This window comes from Triticum urartu, chromosome 1A (genome assembly GCF_056163025.1).
Source record: "Triticum urartu cultivar PI428250 chromosome 1A, HENAU_Tu73, whole genome shotgun sequence".
NCBI lineage: Eukaryota > Viridiplantae > Streptophyta > Magnoliopsida > Poales > Poaceae > Triticum > Triticum urartu.
In genome coordinates this window covers 555,392,807-555,416,591 of record NC_141873.1, presented here as the reverse complement: position 1 = coordinate 555,416,591, position 23,785 = coordinate 555,392,807, and the positions used below count along the sequence as shown (strand labels likewise).

Below are 23,785 nucleotides of genomic sequence, written 5' to 3'. Positions count from 1 at the left end.
AATGAAAAGATATAATGATAACTATGCGGTGTATATGCATATAAAGATCGCAATAAAATATTGCAGTGTTTAATGATCATCATCTTCTTCTTCTTCTTGCGTGGTACGTCGTTGATGATTAGTCCACAACTGTTGAGCGATGCCTGCACGTAATCGCTCACCAGCAACTCGATCATCTTCTTGTAAATTTGCGTGCCCTCTAACTTGTTGGTCACCTGTGTCAACATTTCCTTCTATACCCTCTTGTTCGAAAAGCTGAAACAACTCATCATCCCTATCAACCTTCCTAATGAAGTTATGGATGATGCAACAAGCCATAACAATTTGGACCTGTTTTTTTGTAAGGATAAGGGATTCCTCCATTCCTGGTTAATATTGGAAATCGGGCTTTTAGAACACCAAAAGTGCGTTCTACAACATTCCACAGTTGTGCATGTAGATGGTTGAACAGATCTTTCTCACTACTATACCGACGATTAGTTCCACGGAAAGAACCAATGTGATAGCGATCTCCACGGTAGGGGGCAATAAATCTTGGAGTATTTGCGTATCCCGAGTCAACAAGATAAAATTTACCTGCATGTAAAGTTTGATATCACACTCAAATTTTCTATCATATAATCATATGTTTGAGACAATGAAGATAAACTTTACTTGCATGCATGTAAAATTCATGTATTTAAAATTTTACCTTCTGGAACAACAAAGCCACCATCAGTAACAGCCCACCGTAAAATGGCCTAATCCGATGCAGAACCTTCCCATCCAGCAGCCACATATAAAAATGACATGTCAAATGACACTACTGCCATAACATTTTGAGATGGATAACCATGCCTATTTCTGTACGGAGTTTGCTTATCAAGCTTGATCTTTGCATTAATATGTGTCCCATCAATTGCTCCGATGCAGTTCTGTTGGTAAAATTGTGAATTAGAATGTAAGGTTTAAACCATTATGCAAGTCATTTGGAAAAGGAACATGTTCTTGAGATAGGATATATACCTTGAAGTATGGGTAGTACCTTTCATCGGCCAATATTTTGGTTGGAACTTCATTGGCCGGATCAGTTATGCAAACATCACGCAAACCATTTATGGCTTTTAAAACTCTCTTGAAGTGTCGACTAATTGTTTCTCCTAAATGTTGAAATCTATCCTGGAGAACACGATTCCTAACATTATGCCCAATTGTATGTAGAAATATCACTAGTTGTTCATTCACATCCATCCGTTTTGTATCCTTAAGTAAATTCCTCTCGCACAATGCATCTCGCAGTAAGTAGAAGGTGTGCTTATCAACGCGAAGTTGTTCATAAAATCTAACTGGATGCCCTTCTAACCACTCTTTAGTTTTCTGAGCACCAGTTAATTTGGAAGTACTACGTGGTGTTTTGAATAGTCTTCCAAATAGCACATATTGAAACAGTGACACTGCCGAAATGTTATGAATAACCATCTGCTCAGAATCAGAATATTCTTCATTTGCCATATCTTCCATCACTCTCCTTTAACTGATCGATAGACTTTCTGTTAAATGGCAGGACAAAAATCATGTAATGAGCGAGAGAACACCATTGCATCATTGTTGTGTCAAACCAATCAACGTAAAGGAAATGTATGCCATCAATTTTATATATTCGGTTCTTTATTGATCTGAAGAACATAAATATATATAACTCCAAATACCAAGAGTAGAAATTTATAATTGGATCTTATAATTAGCAAGCAACAGCAACCAAATAAATATATAAAATTGCAACTGCCATTGATTGTTTGAACACAAAATTAGAGAAGGATTAATGAAAAATTGCAAATATGACTTAATCTCAAAGCTCAACGGTACATTACAAGAAAACAAAACTACGCATTGTCAACCCAAAGAGATCGAGTCTCTTCATCCATCTCCACCAAAATTGCCCTCTTATTGGCTTGTTCAAATGCTTCTGCAGCTTTCAATTTTTTATTTGCCTCAAGTCCAGGCATGCTATTTAATATCTTCATACATGCTTTCACTGAGTAAGCTTTTATCTGTTGTGCTGCATTTTTCTTTGATTCAGCGATGATGAGTGATGCGTCCGCTAGGCGATCAATTGCGTTTATAGCATCATCGGCTGATCGCTTCTGTCCCTTTGGAGGTTCTTGTGATCCACTTGCATTGCACTTCTTCTTTTTCTCTGCCTTGGTGCTATTAGGCTTTTTAGGACAAACAATAGTAGGATCATTTATTTCATCGGATTCTAGTTCTACCACCTCATTCAGATCAATTTGTGCTTTAGTTGTTTCACCTTTCCCTTTGCTAGATACAACACCGAGTCCGGATGCAGTAGAGCTCGCACATATGTCTTGCAGGTCTATCCAACTAGGCCACACTTTATCTTGGTATTCTTGAATATTCTTATCCTTCTGCGGTTTGTAAGTTCATTGTTAGTCTATTGGTCAAGTGTATGATATGGCAATTATATAAAAGTTACTATTCTTAAACTTACCAAAATGAGTTCTGCCCATTTTTCTTCTGGAGCTTTGATCATTTTGTCATCGTCATCCCAACCAAATCCTGTGTGATTTAGAAGTCTGTCCATGGTAGCATAACAACTCCTGTAGTACTTATGGCGATTTTTTATTTGTTGCAACTCAAGTTTGTCTACCTTGGACTCATTGAACTTTTCTAGGATTTCACGCCATGCTTTTTTTGTGTATCCTGTTCCTTCCTTCCCTCCATTTAAAGTTTGATCTTTTAGTATGTTCAGCAATACTTTGTCCTCTGAAGATTTCCATGTGTGGCGCTTTGTGACCTGCTTATCGGTCTTTTCCTTCTTAATGCTTTTGATTTGGTCATCCATATTTTCCTAAAGGGAAATAAAGCAACAAAATGATTACTAGTTAAATCATTTAAGTTACACAAATACTGCAATCTTTGTTACCTTTGGCACCAATTATGATATAAGGAAATTATCATGAAGGGTATTCCATCTACAAGGATTGCCTATATTGTAGTAAAAACTAAGACATGACAATTTACATATGTGACTAATCTATAGGGAATAATTGTCTATTCATCACTCAAGTAAACACACAGCTGCTACAGATTTAAATTTCAATTTCGTAGTTGCATTCATGTCCTGAAAGCATGAACCTTCTTCCTACAGATTTGAGTATGCTGATCAGTTTCTGATTATGGACCTTACCTGTAGGATGACGAATCTGCAGATTGATCTCTGGTGATGGAAACAAGTTGGGGAAGAGAGATCCCTTCTCTTCCCAGCAGCGGCCAGCTGCCAGTAATTGGTGATCCCAACCTAACACCGGCGGCCAGGGAATTGGCGATCACAGCAGGGGTTAGCGGCTAGCCATTGAACTAGGTTTCCAGATCTTTTTTTGCTGATGTTTGTTGTGCCGCCATCCAGTTTATATAGATGCGATGGAAAAAATGGCGCCTAGAACTGGCTGCGGGAGGGAAGAATTGGCGCCAATAAGTTTGTTGAGGAAGGAGCAGAGAGGAAAATGTCTGTTACGGAGAGTTTTGTGTAATCTTGTTTTCTCAAAAACGAGTATTAGTCATTTTTGATAAAACGTAGTTTCTTGGCTTTGTGGAAACAGAATTTAAGTTATCCACGGTTTTGTTGGAGGGCCCAAACATGGTTTTAGTTTGTTGGGCGGTTATATGGGTCCACGGAAAACTAGTTTGGCTAATCCATCGTATCCAAACAAGGCCTTAGGTTTCAAGAATACATATGTTTTTCGTGCGGATTGTTAACCTAAAAAATCCCATGTTTTGAGGATAGGACATATTAGGCGCAGGGAGTGAAACAGCAGCTACGACGCTGGAATGGGCCATGGCAGAGCTGGTCAAGAACCCGAGGGCCATGCACAAGGCGACGGCCGAGGTGCGGGGAGCCTTCCATGCTTGCGGCACTGTGTCCGAGCAAGATCTAAGAGAGCTCACATACCTACGCCTGGTCATTTGGGAGACATTGCGGCTGCACCCGCCCCTACCGCTATTGTTCCGCGAGTGCCAGGAAGCGTGCCAGGTGCTGGGGTACGATGTGCCGCGGGGCACCCAGGTGTTGGTCAATGCCTGGGCGCTGGGCCGAGACGAGCGCTACTGGCCCGACGCGCCCGAGGAGTTCTGGCCGGAGCGCTTCGAGGGGGAAGTGGGGGTGGACTTTGGGGGCGTCGACTTCGCCTTCCTGCATTTCGGCGCCGGCCGCAGGATGTGCCCTGGGATGGCATTCGGCCTCGCCAATGTAGAGCTCCCGCTCGCGAGTTTGCTCTTCCACTTCGATTGGCAGCGGCCAGGACCACGCTCGGCGAAGCTCAACATGACCGAGGCATTCGGCCTCACCGCGAGGCGGAAGGACCAACTCTTGTTGCAGCCTGTCCTTCGGGTACCTCTTCTCGGAGTCTAGTCGATATTAAATTGTAAGAATTGGATGTATATTGTAAAATTATAATTATTCCCACGCTAGAAATAAACTGCAAAATTTCACAACATGAGATTTCATGGATCGAGAGCCAGTTCCAATAGACTTGTGAAATGTTTCCGTTCGTGTGCATCCAGCTGGAATTGAACCCGCAAGTTTATCAATTATGAGTTGGGCGCTTTAATCATTCAGCCATGAATGTTTAAGAGGGATCATTGTAGATCATAAATACCAACTTTAAGCTGAATGATATATATATATATATATATATATATATATATATATATATATATATATATATTCGAAGATGACTATAGAAACACTTTTATGGATCCTCGAATTGAAAGAGAGATTGCAATGAATGACACAACAAACCAATGCTTGTAAACGCAGAAGCAGTGGTACATTCTACATATAGGATAAAGACCTATACATATATGTATGACATGTGGACGCCAATCAAGATGGAATTCAACATACAAAATAGCACTCCCTGCATCGCAAATTACTTGTTTTAAATTTGTCTAGATACAGATGTATAGAATACTAAAAGGGATTAAAGGAGTATGTCGTTATATTATCATATATTATCGTGTGTGTATCATGACATGGTCGTGACTATGATAATTTGACAGGGACGTGACTTACCAACCCCACACTGTCTAGCGATCAAATATACCAAATGTGGTACAGAGCCGGACCAGAGAGAATTAAACTTGGTGAAAAAATAGAGAGAGAAAACATTTGCGGGAATTAAATTAAACTCGTGCAACGGAACAATTCAGTAGTTTTGCAAAAAAAGGAACAATTTTATACACTAGTATAGTACAGAAGTACATGACGTACATACAACTGATAAAAATATTTATATATGGGAGTTAAATTAAATCTATAGAACGGAAGAGTTAAGAAAAGTAGTATCACCTGGTTGGCTCCGTGTATGGTAGTACTCCGGGTTTGCCACGACTTGGACTTGGCGTCAAATTCGCCAAACCTTTCCCCTGATCGAGAGACAGCGCTGGCCACGTACCGACGCGTGGCTTTTCTCCTCTCCCTTCTTCTGGTGATTAGGGTTTGTCTCTCGGTTCCACTGCCGCCACCGCTCATCCCAAAGACCACTAGCCCGCTCCCAGAGAGCCTCTTCGCAAATTGTTAGAAGTAATTCATAAGAAGATCGAGAAGTTGCAAGAACAACCTCCTGCAAAGCTTCGAAAACCACTTCCTATTCAAGACTCGGAGCCTAAAAAGAAGGGGGGGGGGTCGCCGCCATCGTAAAACGAAAGAAAGGTAAGTGTTTCTAAAAAGAACATATTGAACAGCCTCATGCTTAGTTTTGTCTTAACTACTTACTAATTGGCGTTCTATGCTGAAGCTTAATTCATCACATACACGGCATGGTATCTTGTCGTGATTTTTGGAACTTGGTTCTGCAGATATGCGATGACTGATATGAAGAAGCTTGCAAACCGAATGCAGTTTGGTATACCAGAGGAGAGCTCGTTAGGTCAGTTGGTTTTCGAAGGATGGTTTGAATAGCATTTTGTTAGTTACGTAGTTTAGTTTCACTATACCTTAATATTGACATGATCACCATCTTGGTATCACCAGGTGATGGTTTGGGGGAAGGCTATGGCATGCTTGGGCAGGCCGGAAGTGGGAAGCTACGTGTCTCAGCTGCGCAAAAACATACTTGCTGCTAAAGCGGCAAAAAAGTATCCTTTCTTTATTCTTCCCATAGTTTCTTATTTTCTTACTTCCTTTTCCTTGCCGTTCGATGTCAAAGATTGTACGGTGGTTCACTATTGTCATATCTGCAACAACCACAAGCATCCTATGCACCGCTGCCATGTTCTCAAGCAACCAAGGCCATGTGCTTTCCTCAGTGGTTGTGGTCTAGTAAACGCAATGTTCGTACAGCTACCAGACTCGCTCTTCAAGGAGCATCTTGCACCACCAACTTTGCCGACAGCTTTGGTTACGATCTCTGGTGGTTCTTTGTCTGCTGCTGTGGTCGAGGTTGAGGTTGCTAAGATCGCCTCGGTCCAGACTTCGTGGAAGTGGGAGGCCGTCCCTCATGAAGCCAATACTTTCTTAGTTTCCTTCCCCTCTGTCGAAATTTTGCAACGTGTTGCCACTTTTGAGTACAATGTGAAATCGCATGGCGTGAAGATTACTTTCAGTGAATGGAAAGCTGAGGAGCTTCCATCCGTTCTTCCTTTGCAGTCTGTATGGGTTCATGTCACGGGAGTCCCACCACCACTGCGCCATTTCCTTGGTCTATGGGCGGTTGGATCGGTTATAGGCGCCACTCAGGACGTTGACTTGGTTTGCTTGCGCCGACATGGTATAGTGCGAATCCAGGTGGCTGTTCATTCCTTGGATATTTTCAGCAAAAAGCATGGGTCTGATGAAGCCTCGTTCTCCTCTGATGTTTACGTCAAGCTTAATGGATATGCGTTTCGGTTTGTACTGGAGGATGATTTTGTCCCCGACGCTGACTTCATTCCGCGGATTTGGGAAAACCATGATGATGGACATAATGACGGTGCTAACGGGGATGAAGATATGCCAGATAGGGATGCGAACAAGAGAACAAAAAGTGTCCAGTCCGTTGGTGAAAATGCTGCGTCTGGAGCTTACACAGGTTCCAATGTTCCCATGCAGACTACTCATGCGGGCTTTCAGAATGCTACAATTCCAACCAAAGGCAGTTTAGTGCATAATGATCTGAGGCCTTCTTCGCTAAAGGTGCAGGCGTGAGTTGACTGCAAATATTGTGTCCACACAGAGGGCCTCAACTATGTCCGCACCAGGCCATGCAACGGCTTCTACTGCGCCCATGCAAAGGCCAGAACCTACGCCTACACTTGGCCATGCAGTGGCTCCTATGGCGCCCGGACAGCAAGCCGTGGATAGGGCTGCTGCGGGGCCCGTGGCTGCATGTGCACCCAAGCAGTCTTATGCAGAGGCTCCTGCTAATCATGTGCACGCCTCACCTGTGCACCCTGCCGTGGGAGGTGGGGTACTGCATGCTGTGCATGCGGCTGCTCCTGCCTCGGTGCTTGTGCAGCCGGGCGTGGGTGCGGGTGCGCCGTCACCCGTGCAGGCTACAGCTGCTGCTTCGGTGTATGCGCAAAGTTCAACGACGCCGTCCATTCAGACTTCTTCAGCTCCTGCTCCGGTTGCCGTGGTCCCCCTTGGCCCAGCTGCGGATCATCCGAGTGGATCAGCCACGACACCCCTTGCGTCCGTTTCAGTGGGACTTGGGGCGCATCCCTCTTCACCGACCTTTGGGACAGTTCAGACGCCGCCGAACTCGCAACAATCAACACCAACATCTCAACATAAGACACCGATGTGTACTATGTCTGGAGGGCAGGCTTCGCCCCTTCGACGTAGTAACCGTCACGCCGTCTCCGCGGATGGTTCCTCTCCGACCGATGAACATTCACTTGTAAAGGCAATGCGTCGACAGGCCTCGAGGAATTTGGACCCCACACCAGGTACCTCGTCTCCTCAATCTTTTCTTTCATTTTTGAATACCGGCATTTCCTCTATCTTAAATAATGTTGGTATATCTATGGGGAGAAATGATAATGAAATTAATATGTCGGTTGGGGCACTTAAACATATGGAGATTGACCGTTTAAAGGCTTCTCCAAAGTGTAATAGCACCCCACCTAACCCTGAGACCGAGGAGGAAGATGAAACGGATGCCAAATATGATGGTCCGCTTATCTTCCACTTGGTTGGTGAGGTTACCGAGGTTGGTTTAGATGATGCAAGACCTAGGTCCATGTTTTGTGACTTCACGGCGTCTTCACGGAAATCTAAATCGCATTCCTCGAAAAAGAAACAAAAACCGCCCAAGAAGGCGAAATGTTCCACATGGACCCGAGTTTCCACATGAGAGGCATGTTTTGGAATAGCAGAGGTCTCTCAGACTTGGCTAAACATAAACACGTCAATGATTGTATACGTGAACATGGGTTGGACTTTGTGGCAATTTCCGAGGCTGGTAAATGTGACTTCAGGCCAAATATCCTCGAGCACCTATCAGGTGGTTTCGACTACACATGGCACAGTCTACCAGCTCGTGGAAGGTCTGGAGGAATCCTTCTTGGGATACAGACCACGACCATGGACTTGTTGGCTTTTTCGACAGGTGAATTTCATATCAAATTTCACTTACAAAATAGAGCTGATAAGCTTACATGGAGCCTGGTCACAGTCTATGGGGCTGCCCAAGATGAACACAAATCGGCTTTCCTTCGTGAATTGGTGAACCTGGCTAAGGATAACCCGTATCCAATGATTATTGGAGGGGACTTTAATATCCTTAGGTACCAACAAGAGAAAAATAATGACCGCTTCGACACTCATTGACCCTTCCTATTCAATGCTGTGATAGACAGTTTGGATCTTCGGGAGGTCAGTATGTCGGGGCGGCAGTTCACCTGGGCTAATAACCGATCTGTGCCGACATACGAGAAGCTCGATAGGGTACTTGTGGACACCAAATGGGAACTAAAATTTCCTATGGTAACCGTGCGAGCCCTAGAGCGTATTGAGGCATTATCGGATCATGCACCCATCATTCTGGATTCTAACTCTACGAACCCAGCAGCCCGTCGCCCTTTCAAATTTGAATTGGGATGGCTTCATCGGGATGGATTTGTAGACATAATCAAGAATGTTTGGGAGAGGCCCGCCATTGGTCGCACACCTATTCAGAGATGGAACTTTAAAATAAGGGCCATGAGGCAACACCTCACTGGATGGGCGAAACACACCAATGGGATATATAAAAAAGAAAAACAACGGCTCTCTACCATTATTGACGACCTCGACAAGATTGCAGAGACACGCACCTTATCTCAACAAGAGATCGAATTAAAAAATCAATCTAATGAGAAGGTCGCCCGTCTTTTGCGAGAAGAGGAGATCAAATACTACCAGAGATCCAAAGCTGACCTAATATTGATGGGTGATAGTAATACAAGATACTTCCAATTGATCGCCAATGGGCGACATAGGAAGAAATGTATTTACAGTCTCCAACAAGATGAGGGGCTGATCGAAGGTCAGGAGGAGCTCAAAAAGTATATCGCCAAATACTATAAATCTTTGTTCGGCGCGCCAGCTGAGGGGAACTTCACCCTTGACGAGACCCGAACAGATGATATTCCACAAGTCACAGCAGAAGAAAATGATATCCTAACGGCACCATTCTCAGAAGAGGAGGTGAGAGCGGTGGTGTTCCAAATGGAACATAACAAAGCTCCAGGCCCAGATGGTTTCCCTGCAGAATTCTATCAGAATTTCTGGGATATCATCAAGACTGACCTTTTGGAGTTATTTAATTGTCTTCATGCCGACCGACTAGACCTATTTAGACTTAACTTTGGCGAGGTTGTCTTGTTGCCAAAGATTAAGAAGGCCGAATGGATCCAACAGTTCAGACCCATATGCCTCCTTAATGTTAGCTTCAAGATCTTTGCCAAAGTGGCTACGAATAGGTTAAACTCATTAGTTGACCATGTTGTCAGGCCATCTCAAACGGCGTTCATGCAAGGAAGGAATATACTCGATGGCGTAGTAATTTTGCATGAGACGATTCATGAGATGCACTGGAAAAACATGAGTGGAGTAGTATTTAAAATCGACTTTGAAAAGGTGTAACACCCCGGATATAACTTTCCCAATTTGTACTCCAACTCTTGCCGTTTCCGGCGTTAAGTTATTTTATTTTCTCGGGTTCGGGTCTTTGTCTCCGTGTGTTGTTATCGTTTTCATGCATCTCATATCATGTCATCATGTGCATTGCATTTGCATACGTATTCGTCTCATGCATTCGAGCATTTTCCCCGTTGTCCGTTTTGCATTCCGGCGCTTCGTTCTCCTCCGGTGGTCATTTCTACCTTTCTTTCGTGTGTGGGGATTAAACATTTCCGGATTGGACCGAGACTTGCCAAGCAGCCTTGGTTTACTACCGGTAGACCGCCTGTCAAGTTTCGTATCATTTGGACTTCGTTTGATACTCCAACGGTTAACCGAGGGACCGAAAAGGCCTCGTGTGTGTTGCAGCCCAACACCCCTCCAATTTGGCCCAAAAACCCACCTAACTCTGCTCCATCATTTAGAGCGTTCGATCACGATCGCGTGGCCGAAAACCGCACCTCATTTGGACTCTCCTAGCTCCCTCTATGCCTATAAATAGGTCCTCCTTAAAAATCTCGGATCCCCCTCCCCGAAACCCTAGATCCACCCTCACCGCGCCCGCCGGACATAATGCCACCGACGGATATTGTCCGGTCCGCCTCCCCGCTGCCACGTGGCACTCTGCCGTTGGTCCGTGCCCCGCGGGACCGCATCACCGCCACCTCCCACCGCGGCCCGCGGGAGCCCAGGGCAGGCCCCCCAGGCCCGCGCGCGCCGCCCGCCTCGTCTGGGTGCCCCGCCGCCCGATCCACCGCGTCGCCGCCACCGCGCCGCCTCCGCCGCCGTCGCCGACTTCGCCGGCCACCGCGCTGCCGCAGCGGCCCGGCCACCAACCGCGCCGCCCCGACGCGCCCGGCCGCCGCCGCCTTCGCCCATCGCCACCCCGTCCTCGCCCTCGCCTCCCGGAGCCAGATCCGGCCGCCCCCGCCGGAGTCCGACCACTCCCCGTCCTCCCTCGCCGCATCCGGGCATCGCCGTTGCCGGAGAAGACAGATCCGGCCGCCCCCGTCGGAGTAGACTTTTTCCGCGAGGTTGATTTTTCCTCTAAGTCCCAGAAATTCCAGATCCAAGTGCTCCTGTTCTTGGCCTCATAACTTTGCATCCGTAGCTCCGATTCATGCATATAGCATATCAAATGTTCATCTCAGAGAGTACATCATTTCATTCCATTGCATCATTTTCATTTGAGTTCATCTTGATGCCCGAAATGCTGTTAGAAGAGGGCTACTTGAGTTAATTGTCAGATCTGCTACTCCATTTAGGTTTTTGTCATTTTTGCCATGATTATTGTGTGCTTGATATGCCCTGATGCTCTACATATGTTTTGTTAAGGGTTTTGTCATCTTTCCAGAGGTGCAACCCATGTATTTTTGTGATGTGTGTGGTGCCTAGTTCAATCTTGCAAAGTGGTGCACTTGGTAATTCTGATTTCAGGGACTTAGCATTTCCACTAAGTCCTTGAGCTGTTTATCTCATGATGCCATATGTTCATGTTGTTTCCTAGTGATCCGTGCCTCTTTTGAGGATGGTCAGTAAGGGAGTTTTGTTAATATTGTAGTGCTATATCCATATATGTCTTTGTTTGCAATTATGGAGCACCCTAGCTTGAGTCAATCGAGCTCTACTTTTGCTACTTTGTGAATCTGGGCAGATTGTCAACTTGTTTGCAATTTTGCCGATGATGTTGTAGTTGATCCGTGCATGCTATGCTATTGTTCTTGCCATGTCTAGTTTGCATTTTGTGTGTTCTTGATATATGTGTGCTTATCTTATCATGACTTGCACCGTAGTGAGTGCATCGAGCTCGTAAACATGCCTACTTGAGTTCTGTTTTCAGCATGCTCCAGTTTTCACTAAGTCTGAGAACTGATTATGTTTTTGCCATGTTCACATGCGTGTTAGTATATTTTCTGATCCCTTTTGGCTCAAGGTCACTAAGGGACTTTTGTTAAGCTCTTTGAGTAGCTCCATGCCATGCTTTACTTTGCCATGTTCAGGTCCTGTAGCATGTAGTTTTGTTGCTCCGAAGAGGGCTACCTAATCTGAAATTCCAGACAAGTGTTAATTTCACTGTCTGAAATCGGTTTGCCATATGCATTTTTGCCATGCTTGTTTGAACCTGTTAATGGATGAATTGGCTGTAGCTCAGTGCTAGAATTTTGTTAAGAATCTTGAGTGCATCCCTGCCATGTATTTTGTTGTCATGTTTGGGTGTTGTAGCTTGTTCATCTCTTTGCATTTAGATGTGTACTTGCTGTAAATCGCAGACCGATGTCATATTTGAATCGCTTGCCATTTCCAAACCGTAACTCTGATTCCGGCGTTCTTTATATCGTTTTCAAGAGATTTCATCTCATCTTTCCAGTGTCACACTTGGATTCCCAAGTTGAGGACAGGTTCATGCATCCCTTGTCACATCTTGCATATGCACCCCGCATCGCATCCCGCATAGTATATCATCTTTGCATCATATTGTTTGATCCTTGCACGTGGTTGCTTGTATCCTGTTGCTTGTTGTCTTGTTTGGGTAGAGCCGGGAGACGAGTTCGCTAACGAGGAGCCCGTTGAGTTTGCTCTCGAGGATCCAGTCAACTCTGACAACTTTGCAGGCAAGATGATCATACCCTCGAAATCACTACTATCTTTGCTATGCTAGTTTGCTCGCTCTTTTGCTATGCCAATGCTACGATGCCTACAATTTGCTTTCAAGCCTCCCAAACTGCCATGTCAAACCCCTAACCCACCATGTCCTAGCAAACCGTTGATTGGCTATGTTACCGCTTTGCTCAGCCCCTCTTATAGCGTTGCTAGTGGCAGGTGAAGATTGAAGGCCGTTCCTTGTTGGAACATTTATTTACTTGTTGGGATATCATTATATTGCTATGTTATCTTAATGCATCTATATACTTGGTAAAGGGTGGAAGGCTCGGCCTCTCGCCTAGTGTTTTGTTCCACTCTTGCCGCCCTAGTTTCCGTCATATCGGTGTTATGTTCCCGGATTTTGCGTTCCTTACGTGGTTGGGTTATAATGGGAACCCCTTGATAGTTCGCCTTGATTAAAGCTTTTCCAGCAATGCCCAACCTTGGTTTTACCATTTGCCACCTAGCCTATTTTTCCCTTGGGTTTTCGGAGCCCGAGGGTCATCTTATTTAACCCCCCCGGGCCAGTGCTCCTCTGAGTGTTGGTCCGAACCGGGCAGCCTGCGGGGCCACCTCGAGGAAACTTGAGGGTTGGTTTTACTCGTAGCTTGACCTATCTGAGTGTGCCCTGAGAACGAGATATGTGCAGCTCCTATCGGGATTTGTCGGCACATTCGGGCAGTGTTGCTGGTCTTGTTTTAACCTGTCGAAGTGTCTTGAAGAACCGAGATACCGAGTCTGATCGAAACGTCTTGGGAGAAGGTCCATTCCTTCGTTGACCGTGAGAGCTTATCATGGGCTAAGTTGGGACTCCCCTGCAGGGATTTGAACTTTCGAAAGCCGTGCCCATGGTTATGGGCAGATGGGAATTTGTTAATGTCCGGTTGTAGATAACTTGAACCTTAATTTAATTTAAATGAATCAACTGAGTGTGTTACCGTGATGGCCTCTTCTCGGCGGAGTCCGGGAAGTGGACACGGTGTTGGAGTAATGTATGCGCAGGTTGTCCTCTAGTTTCTCGCTCGCGCTTTGCCTTCTCTTCTCGCTCTCTTTTGCGAATAAGTTAGCCACCATATATGCTAGTCGCTTGCTGCAGCTCCACCTATATTTACCTTACCTTACCTTTAAGCTTAAATAGTCTTGATCGCGAGGGTGCGAGATTGCTGAGTCCCTGTGGCTCACAGATTACTATTGCACCAGATGCAGGGCCTGATGATTCCGCTCCAGGTGACGCGCTCGAGCTCAAGTGGGAGTTCGACGAGGACTCTCAACTTTACTATGTTTCTTTTCCTGATGATCAGTAGTGGTGCCCTGTTGGGGGTGATCGGGACCATGTCGCATGTTGGGTTATCTTTTATTTTGGCGCCGTAGTCGGGCCATGAGTGTTTGGATGATGTATGTTATTTATGTACTTGATTGACGTAGCGAGTGTAAGCCAACTATTTTATCCCTTTTCATTATCTATATTACATGGGATGTTTGTGATGATTGCCTGACTTGCGACATATGCCTTAAATGCGATTATGCCTCTAAGTCGTGCCTCGACACGTGGGAGCTATAGTCGCATCGAGGGTGTTACAAAAGGCCTATGACAAGGTCAAATGGTCTTTCCTCCAACAGGCCCTAAGAATGAAAGGTTTCTCTGATAAATGGCGCCAATGGATCCAAAATTTTGTAACTGGAGGTAGTGTGGCCATCAAAGACAATGATGATTTAGGCCATTACTTTCAGACAAAAAAAGGACTACGGCAGGGTGACCCCATGTCCCCAATGTTATTTAACATTGTTGTTGACATGTTGGCTATTCTGATTGAGCGCGCCAAGCAGGACGGCCAGATTGCAGGAGTAGTGCCACACCTTGTGGATGGTGGTCTCTCTATTCTGCAATATGCCGATGACACAATTCTTTTTATGGAACATGACCTGGACAAGGCTCGAAACCTGAAACTCTTGCTTTCAGCATTTGAGAAAATGTCGGGTCTCAAAATTAACTTCCATAAAAGTGAACTATTCTGCTTTGGAGAAGCCGTTGAGGCGGCTGCAGATTACGCTGACCTGTTTGGTTGTGCACATGGTCAATTCCCAATTAAATATCTGGGAATACCAGTTCACTATCGGCGTCTCACCTTTGCAGAGTGGAAGCATGTTGAGGAGCGTCTAGAGAAACGACTGAGCAGTTGGAAAGGCAAGTTGCTCTCAGTTGGAGGACGGTTGGTTTTAATTAACTCTGTCCTCACAAATATGGTTCTGTATATGCTTTATTTCTTCCAACTCCCAAAAGGGGTCCTCCAAAGATTGGTCTATTTTAGATCCAGATTCTTTTGGCAGGGAGACGGTGAAAAGAAAAAATATAGGCTGGCAAAATGGAGCGTGGTTTGTAGGCCGAAAGACCAAGGTGGCCTTGGAATTCATGACCTGCAGGTCAAGAATGAGGCCCTACTTAGTAAATGGTTGTTCAAACTTCTTACTGAGGATGGTGTTTGGCAAACCATATTGCGCAACAAGTACCTAGGCCAAAAGGCGGTGTCTCAGGCTTATTGGATACCTGGTGACTCACACTTTTGGGCCGGCCTAATGGTGGCAAAGAAACATCTTTTTTGCTTTGGGTCTTTCGCGATAAAGGATGGGTCAGAGGTTCGTTTCTGGGAAGACACATGGCTAGGAAATGCCAGTCTCCGAGAGCAATACCCAGCCTTATACGCCATTGCTCGCGATAAGAGTAATACTATTGAGCAAGTGCTTAGTTCATCCCCACCGAATATTTCGTTCAGGCGCAATTTGATTGGCCCCCAACTTTTGTCATGGCATAATCTTTTATCCCGTCTGGATTCGATTAATCTGACACAAGGTCGGGATGTGTTTCACTGGAAACTCACAACATCAGGGTCTTACACAGTAGACTCGATGTACCGTGCGCTTATGCATTCCGAGGTGCCAGTGAATAATAACAAGAAAATCTGGAAGTCAAAGATTCCACTAAAAGTTAAAATCTTTATGTGGTATCTTCGTAGGGGAGTTGTGCTAACCAAAGACAACCTTGCACGACGCAACTGGCCAGGAAGTAAGAAGTGTAGCTTTTGTGCTCATGACGAGACAATCAAACACCTCTTTTTCCAATGCAAGTTTGCACGGTCTACATGGTCAGTCATCCAAATAGCGTCAAATTTGTATCCGCCAACGAGTATTGCCAATATATTTGGTCATTGGTTGGACGGAATTTCAAATAGTTTCAAAACGCTAATAAGGGTGGGGGCGTATGCCTTACTATGGTCGCTTTGGCTATGTAGAAATGATTTGATTTTTAATGACAAAAATGCTTCTCCTCTGCAGGTTATTTTCTGTTGTACGCACTCGCTTCGTACGTGGTCTACGCTACAACAGGCGGAGCACCAACCGCTGTTCAAGGCGGTGTGTACGCGGTTGGAGCGGGCGGCTATGGAGGTTTTTTCCCAACATGGGTGGCAGCATAACCTCCGGATCCATCCACCGCCGAGTTCGACATAGGCAAAGTGTCGGTCCATAGGACTCTATTGTTGTCGTATTGTCGGTTTTCTTACCTTTTCTAGTGTCAGACTTTGGTGTTTGGTTGTGTGCATCCTAGTTATGCAGAGGCCGGGTGTTACTCATAATGTTTTGTATCCGCTTGATGCTACATTTGAGATAATAAAATCGCCCTTTATCGAAAAAAACAGATAAAGCACATTACTACTACTTAGCCCCTTCTGCCCTTTACTCCCCAGAGCATAGTAAAACTTGTAGTGTAATGTGTTCTTTCTGACTGTTTCCAAATTCAACACGAGCTGGTTCAAAACTTCAAATTATTGGAGGAAAAAGCATAACACATTGGAACTTAGATGATCCTCAATTTTAATCTGTCAAGGCATACAACTAGAACTAGTTTGCACAGCCTTCTCGTCATTGTGTTATACCACCTTGATTCCCAGAGCATAATATTTAAATGTAGTGCTTTATGCCTATGCTTACCTGCACAAATCTTAGGTCACGTGCATTTTGTATGTTAGGGAGTATTTGCACCCTGTACCAGTTCTCTTAGTTATCCTCACATTGTTGTTTCTATTTCTATTTGTACCTCTTTCATGATATCATGCACTGCTATATCTCTTTGATTCCTATTACTTTCTTATGTCAGATTTAAGGAGAGGCGTTATGGTAGCAGTGGTGCAACATCTGGAATGACATCTAGTTTGGCCTTTACACCAGTTCTGGTGAGTTTACTTTTCTCTGGTTCACTTCAAAGCTAGGTAATCGGGGTTATGCATGATCTTAAGCCGGTCCAGTTGTTTAACATGGGATTATGGCTGCTACTCTTGATCGCTATATAATTTTTATCTTGTACATGGGATCATGGCTTAGTTGTTGCTTGACCTGCACATGTGGAGGAGTCAGAAAAGGCAGTGCATCCATTGTTTTTTTGTTTTTGTCTTTTTGCTGCACTAGAAGGCCCTAGATTTTGCTTGTGTGAAATCATCGAACAAGATACTTTTGTTATGTTGTTAGTTTTACCCGTGCTACGATACAAGACTAGTTTGATGTTAGTTTGTATGTTAGGAGTTAGGGTTCTACCGGTTCTAGGGCGTAGACTGTAGGGAAAAGATGGAGGAAGACGAGGCCGAGGGCGCGGCGGCCGGCGGCTGGGCGCCATCCTTGCGTGGTGGAGAAGAGGCGACGGCGGCGCAAGGGGCGGCTAGGGTTAGGTTTCCCGGCTCCCTAAGGGAAGCCGAACAAATACTGATTGCTTCTTGCTTGATTAGATTGATACATCTCCTCTCCTTATATAGAGAGGTTTACTTGACTCCTAGGCAAACGACCCTAATAACGATAAAATAATTAGGCTAAGCCCCTAATAACGATAAGATAACTTGGGCCACAACCCACTGGGCTAAGCTCCGCCAGCCGGCTCCCACGTATTGGTAGTCCGAATCGAAGGAGGCAGAACTTGCGAAAACGCTCCCATGGGGGCATGCCGCCCTCGTCCTGCTCGAGGGCGTAGTACCACATCTGTGCAGTGCCACGGGGGTGATAAGAGGCAAGCCAGGTGCGGTCCGACGCGAGCGTCCATTGTCCCCGGAAGAACTGCTCGCAGTGGTTGAGCCAGTTGAGGGGGTCCTCGGTGCCGTCGTAGGTGGCGAAGGTGAGCTTGGCGAAGCGCGGCGGTGTCTGAGCATGACCGCCGTGAGTGTACGGCTCGGCGGTTCGGAGCAGCGAAGAGGATGGCGTTGGTCCGGTGTGCACAGGTGGTCCGCAGGGATGCGGTGGTCCGTCGAAGCCAGCGTGGGAACCCGCGGAGCCGGAGGGCCCGTCGTACGGCAGGGAGGGCGCTGGCTGGTCCGCGACCATGGTGTAGACTGGCGGCGGTGACGTCCCGGCCAACCAGGCCGGAAGCTGGGACGGCGAGGGTGGGAACCGCACTTGCTGAATCGGCACGCCCGCCGCCGCGGTTGTAGTCAGCCCGGTGCTGGGCAGCGGAGGCGGCAGCCTGGAAACGGCAGAGGCGGCAGGCACGGCGATGGCCGTGGCCGACCATTGTGGCCAGATTAGGGCGGTGGCAGGGGCTGGCTGTAGATGCAGCGAGGGCTGCAGCGGCCTGACCAGCGTCGTGGTGGCCCCGGGGTACGGCGGCTGCCAAGGCTGCCAGGGCGGTGCCGACGAGGACCCGGGTGGCGTGGGTGATGCGGCGTGGGCCGGCACCGGCCACTACGGCCATTGGGGCGCGACAGCGGGCGGCGGCTGAAGTGGCCAGTGGTGGTGTAGAGGCCCGGTCAGCGCCGCGGGTGTCGAATACCACGACAGGGCGGCTGGCCCAGACGAGGCGGCTGGCGGCCCGTAGTGGCCGGCTAGGTATAGCCGTATCCCCTGGACGGCGGTGATGGGATCGTTGAGGACCCCGGTGATCTCCGCCGGGGAGTAGACGGTGGCCGGTGGTGCGGTGGAGGGCGCCGTCATCTGGGTGGTGGCGTGCTACCTCTTGATCACTGTGTTGGTTTTCCCTTGAAGAGGAAAGGGTGATGCAGCAAAGTAGCGTAAGTATTTCCCTCGGTTTTTGAGAACCGAGGTATCAATCCAGTAGGAGACTACACGCAAGTCCCTCGTACCAACACAAACAAATAAGAACCTCACAACCAATGCGATAAAGGGGTTGTCAATCCCTTCAGGTCACTTACGAGAGTGAGATCTGATAGAGATACTAAGATAAATATTTTTGGTATTTTTATGATATAGATTAAAAGTAAAGATTGCAAAATAAAAACAGATTGCAAAATAAAAATAGATTGGAAACTTATATGATAAAAGATAGACCCGGGGGCCATAGGTTTCACTAGTGGCTTCTTTCAAGATAGCATAAGTATTACGGTGGGTGTACAAATTACTGTCGAGCAATTGATAGAAAAGTGCATAATTATGAGAATATCTAGGCATGATCATGTATATAGGCATCACGTCCACGACAAGTAGACCAAAACGATTCTGCATCTACTATTATTACTCCACACATTGACCGATATCCAGCATGCATCTAGAGTATTAAGTTCATAAGAACAGAGTAATGCATTAGGCAAGATGACATGATGTAGAGGGATAAACTCAAGCAATATGATATAAACTCCATCTTTTTATCCTTGATGGCAACAATACAATACGTGCCTTGTTACCGCTGCTGTCACTGGGAAAGGACACCACAAGACTGAACCCAAAGCTAAGCAATTCTCCCATTAAAAGAAAGATCAATCTAGTAGGCCAAACCAAACTGATAATTCGAAGAGAATTGCAAAGATAACCAATTATACATAAAAGATTTCAGAGAAGACTCAAATATTGTTCATAGATAAACTTGATCATAAACCCACAATTCATCGGATCTCGACAAACACACCGCAAAAAGAATTACGTCGAATAGATCTCCAAGAAGATCGAGGATAACTTTGTATTGAGATCCAAAGAGAGAGAAGAAGCCATCTAGCTAATAACTATGGACCTGAAGGTCTGTGGTAAACTACTCACACATCATCAGAGAGGCTATGGTGTTGATGTAGAAGCCCTCCATGATCGATCCCTCCTCCGGCGGAGCTCCGGAAAAGGCCCCAAGATGGGATCTCTTGGATACAGAAGGTTGCGGTGGTGGAAATAGGGTTTCGTGGTGCTCCTGGATGTTTTTAGGGTATATATATATATATGAGGAAGAAATAGGTCGGTGGAGCCGCGAGGGGCCCACGAGGATGGGGGCGCGCCCAGGGGGCAGGCGCGCCTCCCTGGCTCGTGGCCGCCTCGCTTATTTCTTAACGTCTACTCCAAGTCCCCTGGATCACGTTTGTTCCAAAAATAACTCTCCCGAAGGTTTCATTCCGTTTGGATTCCGTTTGATATTCCTTTTCTGCGAAACACTGAAATAGGGAAAAAAACAGCAATTTGCACTGGGCCTTGAGTTAGTAGGTTAGTCCCAAAAAAATATAAAAGTGTATAATAAAGCTAATTAAACATCCAAAATAGATAATATAATAACATGGAACAATCAAAAATTATAGATATGTTGGAGACGTAGCAAGCATCCCCAAGCTTAATTCCTGCTCGTCCTTGAGTAGATAAATGATAAAAACAGAATTTTTGATGTGGAATGCTACCTAGCATAATTCTCAATGTAATTTTATTTATTCTAGAATGAATATTCAGATCCGAAAGATTCAAGACAAAAGTTTAATATTGACATAAAAATAATAATACTTCAAGCATACTAACTAAGCAATCATGTCTTCTCAAAATAACATGGCAAAAGAAAGTTCATCCCTACAAAATCATATAGTTTGGTAATGCTCCATTTTTGTCACACAAGAATGCTCTCATCATGTACAACCCCGATGACAAGCCAAGCAATTGTTTCATACTTTAGTTATCTCAAACTTTTTTCAACTTTCACGCAATACATGAGCGTGAGCCATGAATATAGCAATATGATGGAATAGAATAATATGATGGAGGTTATGTGGAGAAGACAAAAAAAAGAAAGTCTCACATTGACATGGCTAATTAGCGGGCTAAGGAGATACCCATCAATTTATGTCAATGTAAGGAGTAGGGATTGCCATGCAACGGATGCACTAGAGCTATAAATGTGTGAAAGCTCAACAAAAGAAACTAAGTGGGGGTGCATCCAACTTTCTTGCTCACGAAGACCTAGGGCATTTGAGGAAGCCCATTGTTCGAATATACAATCCAAGTTCTATAATGAAAAATTCTCACTAGTATATGAAAGTGACAAAAGAAGAGACTCTCTATCATAAAGATCATGGTGCTACTTTGAAGCACAAGTGTGGAAAAAGAGGATAGTAGCATTGTCCCTTTTTATTTATTCTTTTTTTCCCTTTTGGGTTTTTTATTTGGCCTTTCTTTTTTTGAGACAATGCTCTATTAATGATGATCACCACACTTCTATTTATTTACAACTCAATGATTACAACTCGATACTAGAACAAAATATGACTCTATATGAATGCCTCCGACGGTGTACTGGGAAGGACAATGAATCAAGAGTGACATGTATGATAAATTATGCATGGTGGCTTTGCCATGAATATGATGTCAACTACATCATAATGCAAAGCAATATGACAATGATGAGGCGTGTCATAAATGAAACGGTGGAATGTTGCATGGCAATATTTCTCGGAATGGCTATGGAAATGTCATAATAGGTAGGTATGGTGGCTGTTTTGATTAAGATATAAAGAGGTTTATGTGTCATAGAGCGTATAATATCACGGGATTTGGATGCACCGGCGAATCCGTGGCGCCGTCAGGGGGCAGGGAGAGTGGTGGTGGGAGTGGCGGAGGTGGAGAGGCAGTGATGGAGAAGGAGTTGCCGCCGTCGCCCGGCGGGTCGCCAGGCAGGTCACGAGAGCCCTCCTCCTCCATGACCATCTTTGTTTCGCTGAGCTCTATATCAATATACTTTGTTATATGTTAGTTTTACCCATGCTACCGAACAAGATTGGTTTGATGTTAGTTTGTACCATCTTTGCATACATTTAGCACCTTCTGTATAGATGGTAATCAGTAGCTAGGATGTACCCATCTTTGACACCATTATATCGTTTCAGTTAGTCTGATTGCCCTATTTTGTATTTTTAAACAGGTTAACTCATAAAATGGTTGGCATCGCTCCCATGTTTCTAACATACCATTAATTGTTTTCACTTGCAGGGAATAGAGCTGTCAAACCCACAGGCCCACGGTAACCTTCTTCGAAGTGGAACCCAGAGCACCTACTTCTCCGAGACGGGCACATTTTCTCGGATCAATAGAGGTTAGAATCTGAAAATGAAAGGACCCGATGATTGAGATCAGAAGAGAGGATTGTTTCTTGGTCCCAGCGATTTCATCCCATTCTGCACACAACTCTCAAGAACTCTTGGGATGCACTTGCACACAACCTTCTCAGTTGTATCGCGTGGTTTGTAGTGTAAGTACATTTAGCGCACTACAACACCACAATGTATGAAGTGAGGCAGTACACAACATTTACCAATGCTTCGAGTGTGGACAATTTTTTTTAGAAAACCTACTGGAATTACCTTGTCTGAAACTGTTGCATTCCAAACATTTGGCATTACGTGTTACACGTTACACTGATGGATCCTTCCATACCATTCAACCGTGTTGAGCTCCACACAAGATGGATAATTGTGATTTACTACATTTTTGAGGGAAATAGTTATTCTTCCTGTTCATCATCATGATGTTGTGATCTAGATAAAACCATGAAGACTTAATGGTGCTCTTACGTTGTGGTATTTTGGTAATGGTAGATCACGAAACCTCCTAGTTGTGTCGTAGCTGAGATACGACAAAATGCTACTGCATCGCCATAGACACTACATGAAGTTGTCATCACTATTATCATTAGCCTCCTTCCCAGCTAGATCTTGATGATTATTGGGTCTAGATGTGACCAACAATGTTTGTTGGACATTAAGTCCTCATCATTATGGTACCATTTGTTAGAGGTTGCAACACCCATAGATGATTCATCACTCTTATCAGATCTAGTATTCTTTGAGCTACCACGAGTAGAGTCTAGATGTGACATGCAATAGTTTGCTGGGCATTAAGGTCATCAACCTCATCGTCGTTTGCAGAACCCTTACCTGAGCTTGCACTACCCTTTCGATGATGTACTGCCCTTCGATCCATGCCATAGTGTATGCATCCACCCAGAGTTATGGATAGTGTCATGAACTCTGCATCTGATGGGTGCCGCTACACAATTAGAACTATGACACGACCTTCTAACTGAATGAATATGTAATATCTCATTTACATTAACATGGGACCAACAAAAAAATAGCGCTCTACAAAATATAGTGAGGTCCTTCAAATGCTACACAAGTTATAGCACGCTAATAGCATGCTATATTTCAGAATAGCGTTTACAGAAAAAAAGCCAAATATATGCGAAAATAGCGGCTCGGTCCCATTCATACCAAGATTCTTCGAGTCCATGCCCGTTCCTCCATTCAGATCACTACCATCTCCCACATCTCCCAAAATATTCTTCCGGGGACTAGATGTTGTGTTGTATCATTAAAATCTTCCTCGTAGAGACCGGCATTGTCGGATGACCTCTTCTTTAGAACACTTTCACCGCCTCCTCGCCCCATTCCTTGAGATGGCCCACGACGGTGCCTACCTGGACCTCCAAGACCTGGTTTCACCGATGAATGTTTTTTTAGAACATGGAACGGGCGCTTTCGAGTTGTTGTTTATCTTTTTTTAGACAAGGCTCTTGTTTATCTTTTTTTAGAGAAAGGCTCTTGTGTATCTTTTTTTAGTGGTAAACCAAAACTTTATTGGGAAGTAAAAGCTCGGTTTATAGGAATAACAAACTGGTCATGGGGTAAACCCAGCCACAAATGGCGACCAGCATCTAATGAAGTAGAAAATTTATCTCTTTTATTAGCAAAAGAAAATTTATCTAAAGACAGACAAGGA

General features: G+C 45.0%; 2 protein-coding genes and 2 pseudogenes across 2 annotated transcripts; 2 read left to right on the top strand and 2 right to left on the bottom strand.

Annotated features, from left to right (window-relative positions):
* Nucleotides 1–1,862: 1,862 nt before the first annotated feature.
* LOC147992637 (uncharacterized protein At2g29880-like) lies at nt 1,863–2,842 on the bottom strand. Its single transcript, XM_087540994.1, has 2 exons — nt 2,489–2,842; nt 1,863–2,405 (listed from the first exon to the last, which is right to left on the bottom strand). The coding sequence occupies exons 1-2, from the start codon at nt 2,840–2,842 to the stop codon at nt 1,863–1,865; spliced, it is 897 nt and encodes a 298-aa protein (XP_087397120.1).
* A 909-nt stretch (nt 2,843–3,751) lies between these two features.
* LOC147992636 (alpha-humulene 10-hydroxylase pseudogene) lies at nt 3,752–4,465 on the top strand (annotated as a pseudogene).
* A 1,398-nt stretch (nt 4,466–5,863) lies between these two features.
* On the top strand, nt 5,864–16,254 carry LOC147992635 (uncharacterized). Its single transcript, XM_087539092.1, has 5 exons — nt 5,864–5,927; nt 6,032–6,088; nt 6,207–7,130; nt 7,303–7,926; nt 16,115–16,254. The coding sequence occupies exons 1-5, from the start codon at nt 5,864–5,866 to the stop codon at nt 16,252–16,254; spliced, it is 1,809 nt and encodes a 602-aa protein (XP_087395218.1).
* A 1,383-nt stretch (nt 16,255–17,637) lies between these two features.
* On the bottom strand, nt 17,638–18,748 carry LOC147992634 (uncharacterized; annotated as a pseudogene).
* Between the last annotated feature and the right edge of the window lie 5,037 nt (nt 18,749–23,785).

Bases quoted from the DNA above. Each gene is read 5' to 3' on its own strand.
- LOC147992637 (XM_087540994.1), bottom strand. From the start codon at position 2,842: ATGGATGACCAAATCAAAAGCATTAAGAAGGAAAAGACCGATAAGCAG. The intron at 2,406-2,488 runs GTAAGTTTAAGA...TACAAACCGCAG, and splicing joins AATGGGCAGAACTCATTTTG to AAGGATAAGAATATTCAAGA.
- LOC147992635 (XM_087539092.1), top strand. From the start codon at position 5,864: ATGACTGATATGAAGAAGCTTGCAAACCGAATGCAGTTTGGTATACCA. The intron at 5,928-6,031 runs GTCAGTTGGTTT...TGGTATCACCAG, and splicing joins ACCAGAGGAGAGCTCGTTAG to GTGATGGTTTGGGGGAAGGC. The intron at 7,927-16,114 runs GTACCTCGTCTC...TCTCCTCTGCAG, and splicing joins GAATTTGGACCCCACACCAG to GTTATTTTCTGTTGTACGCA.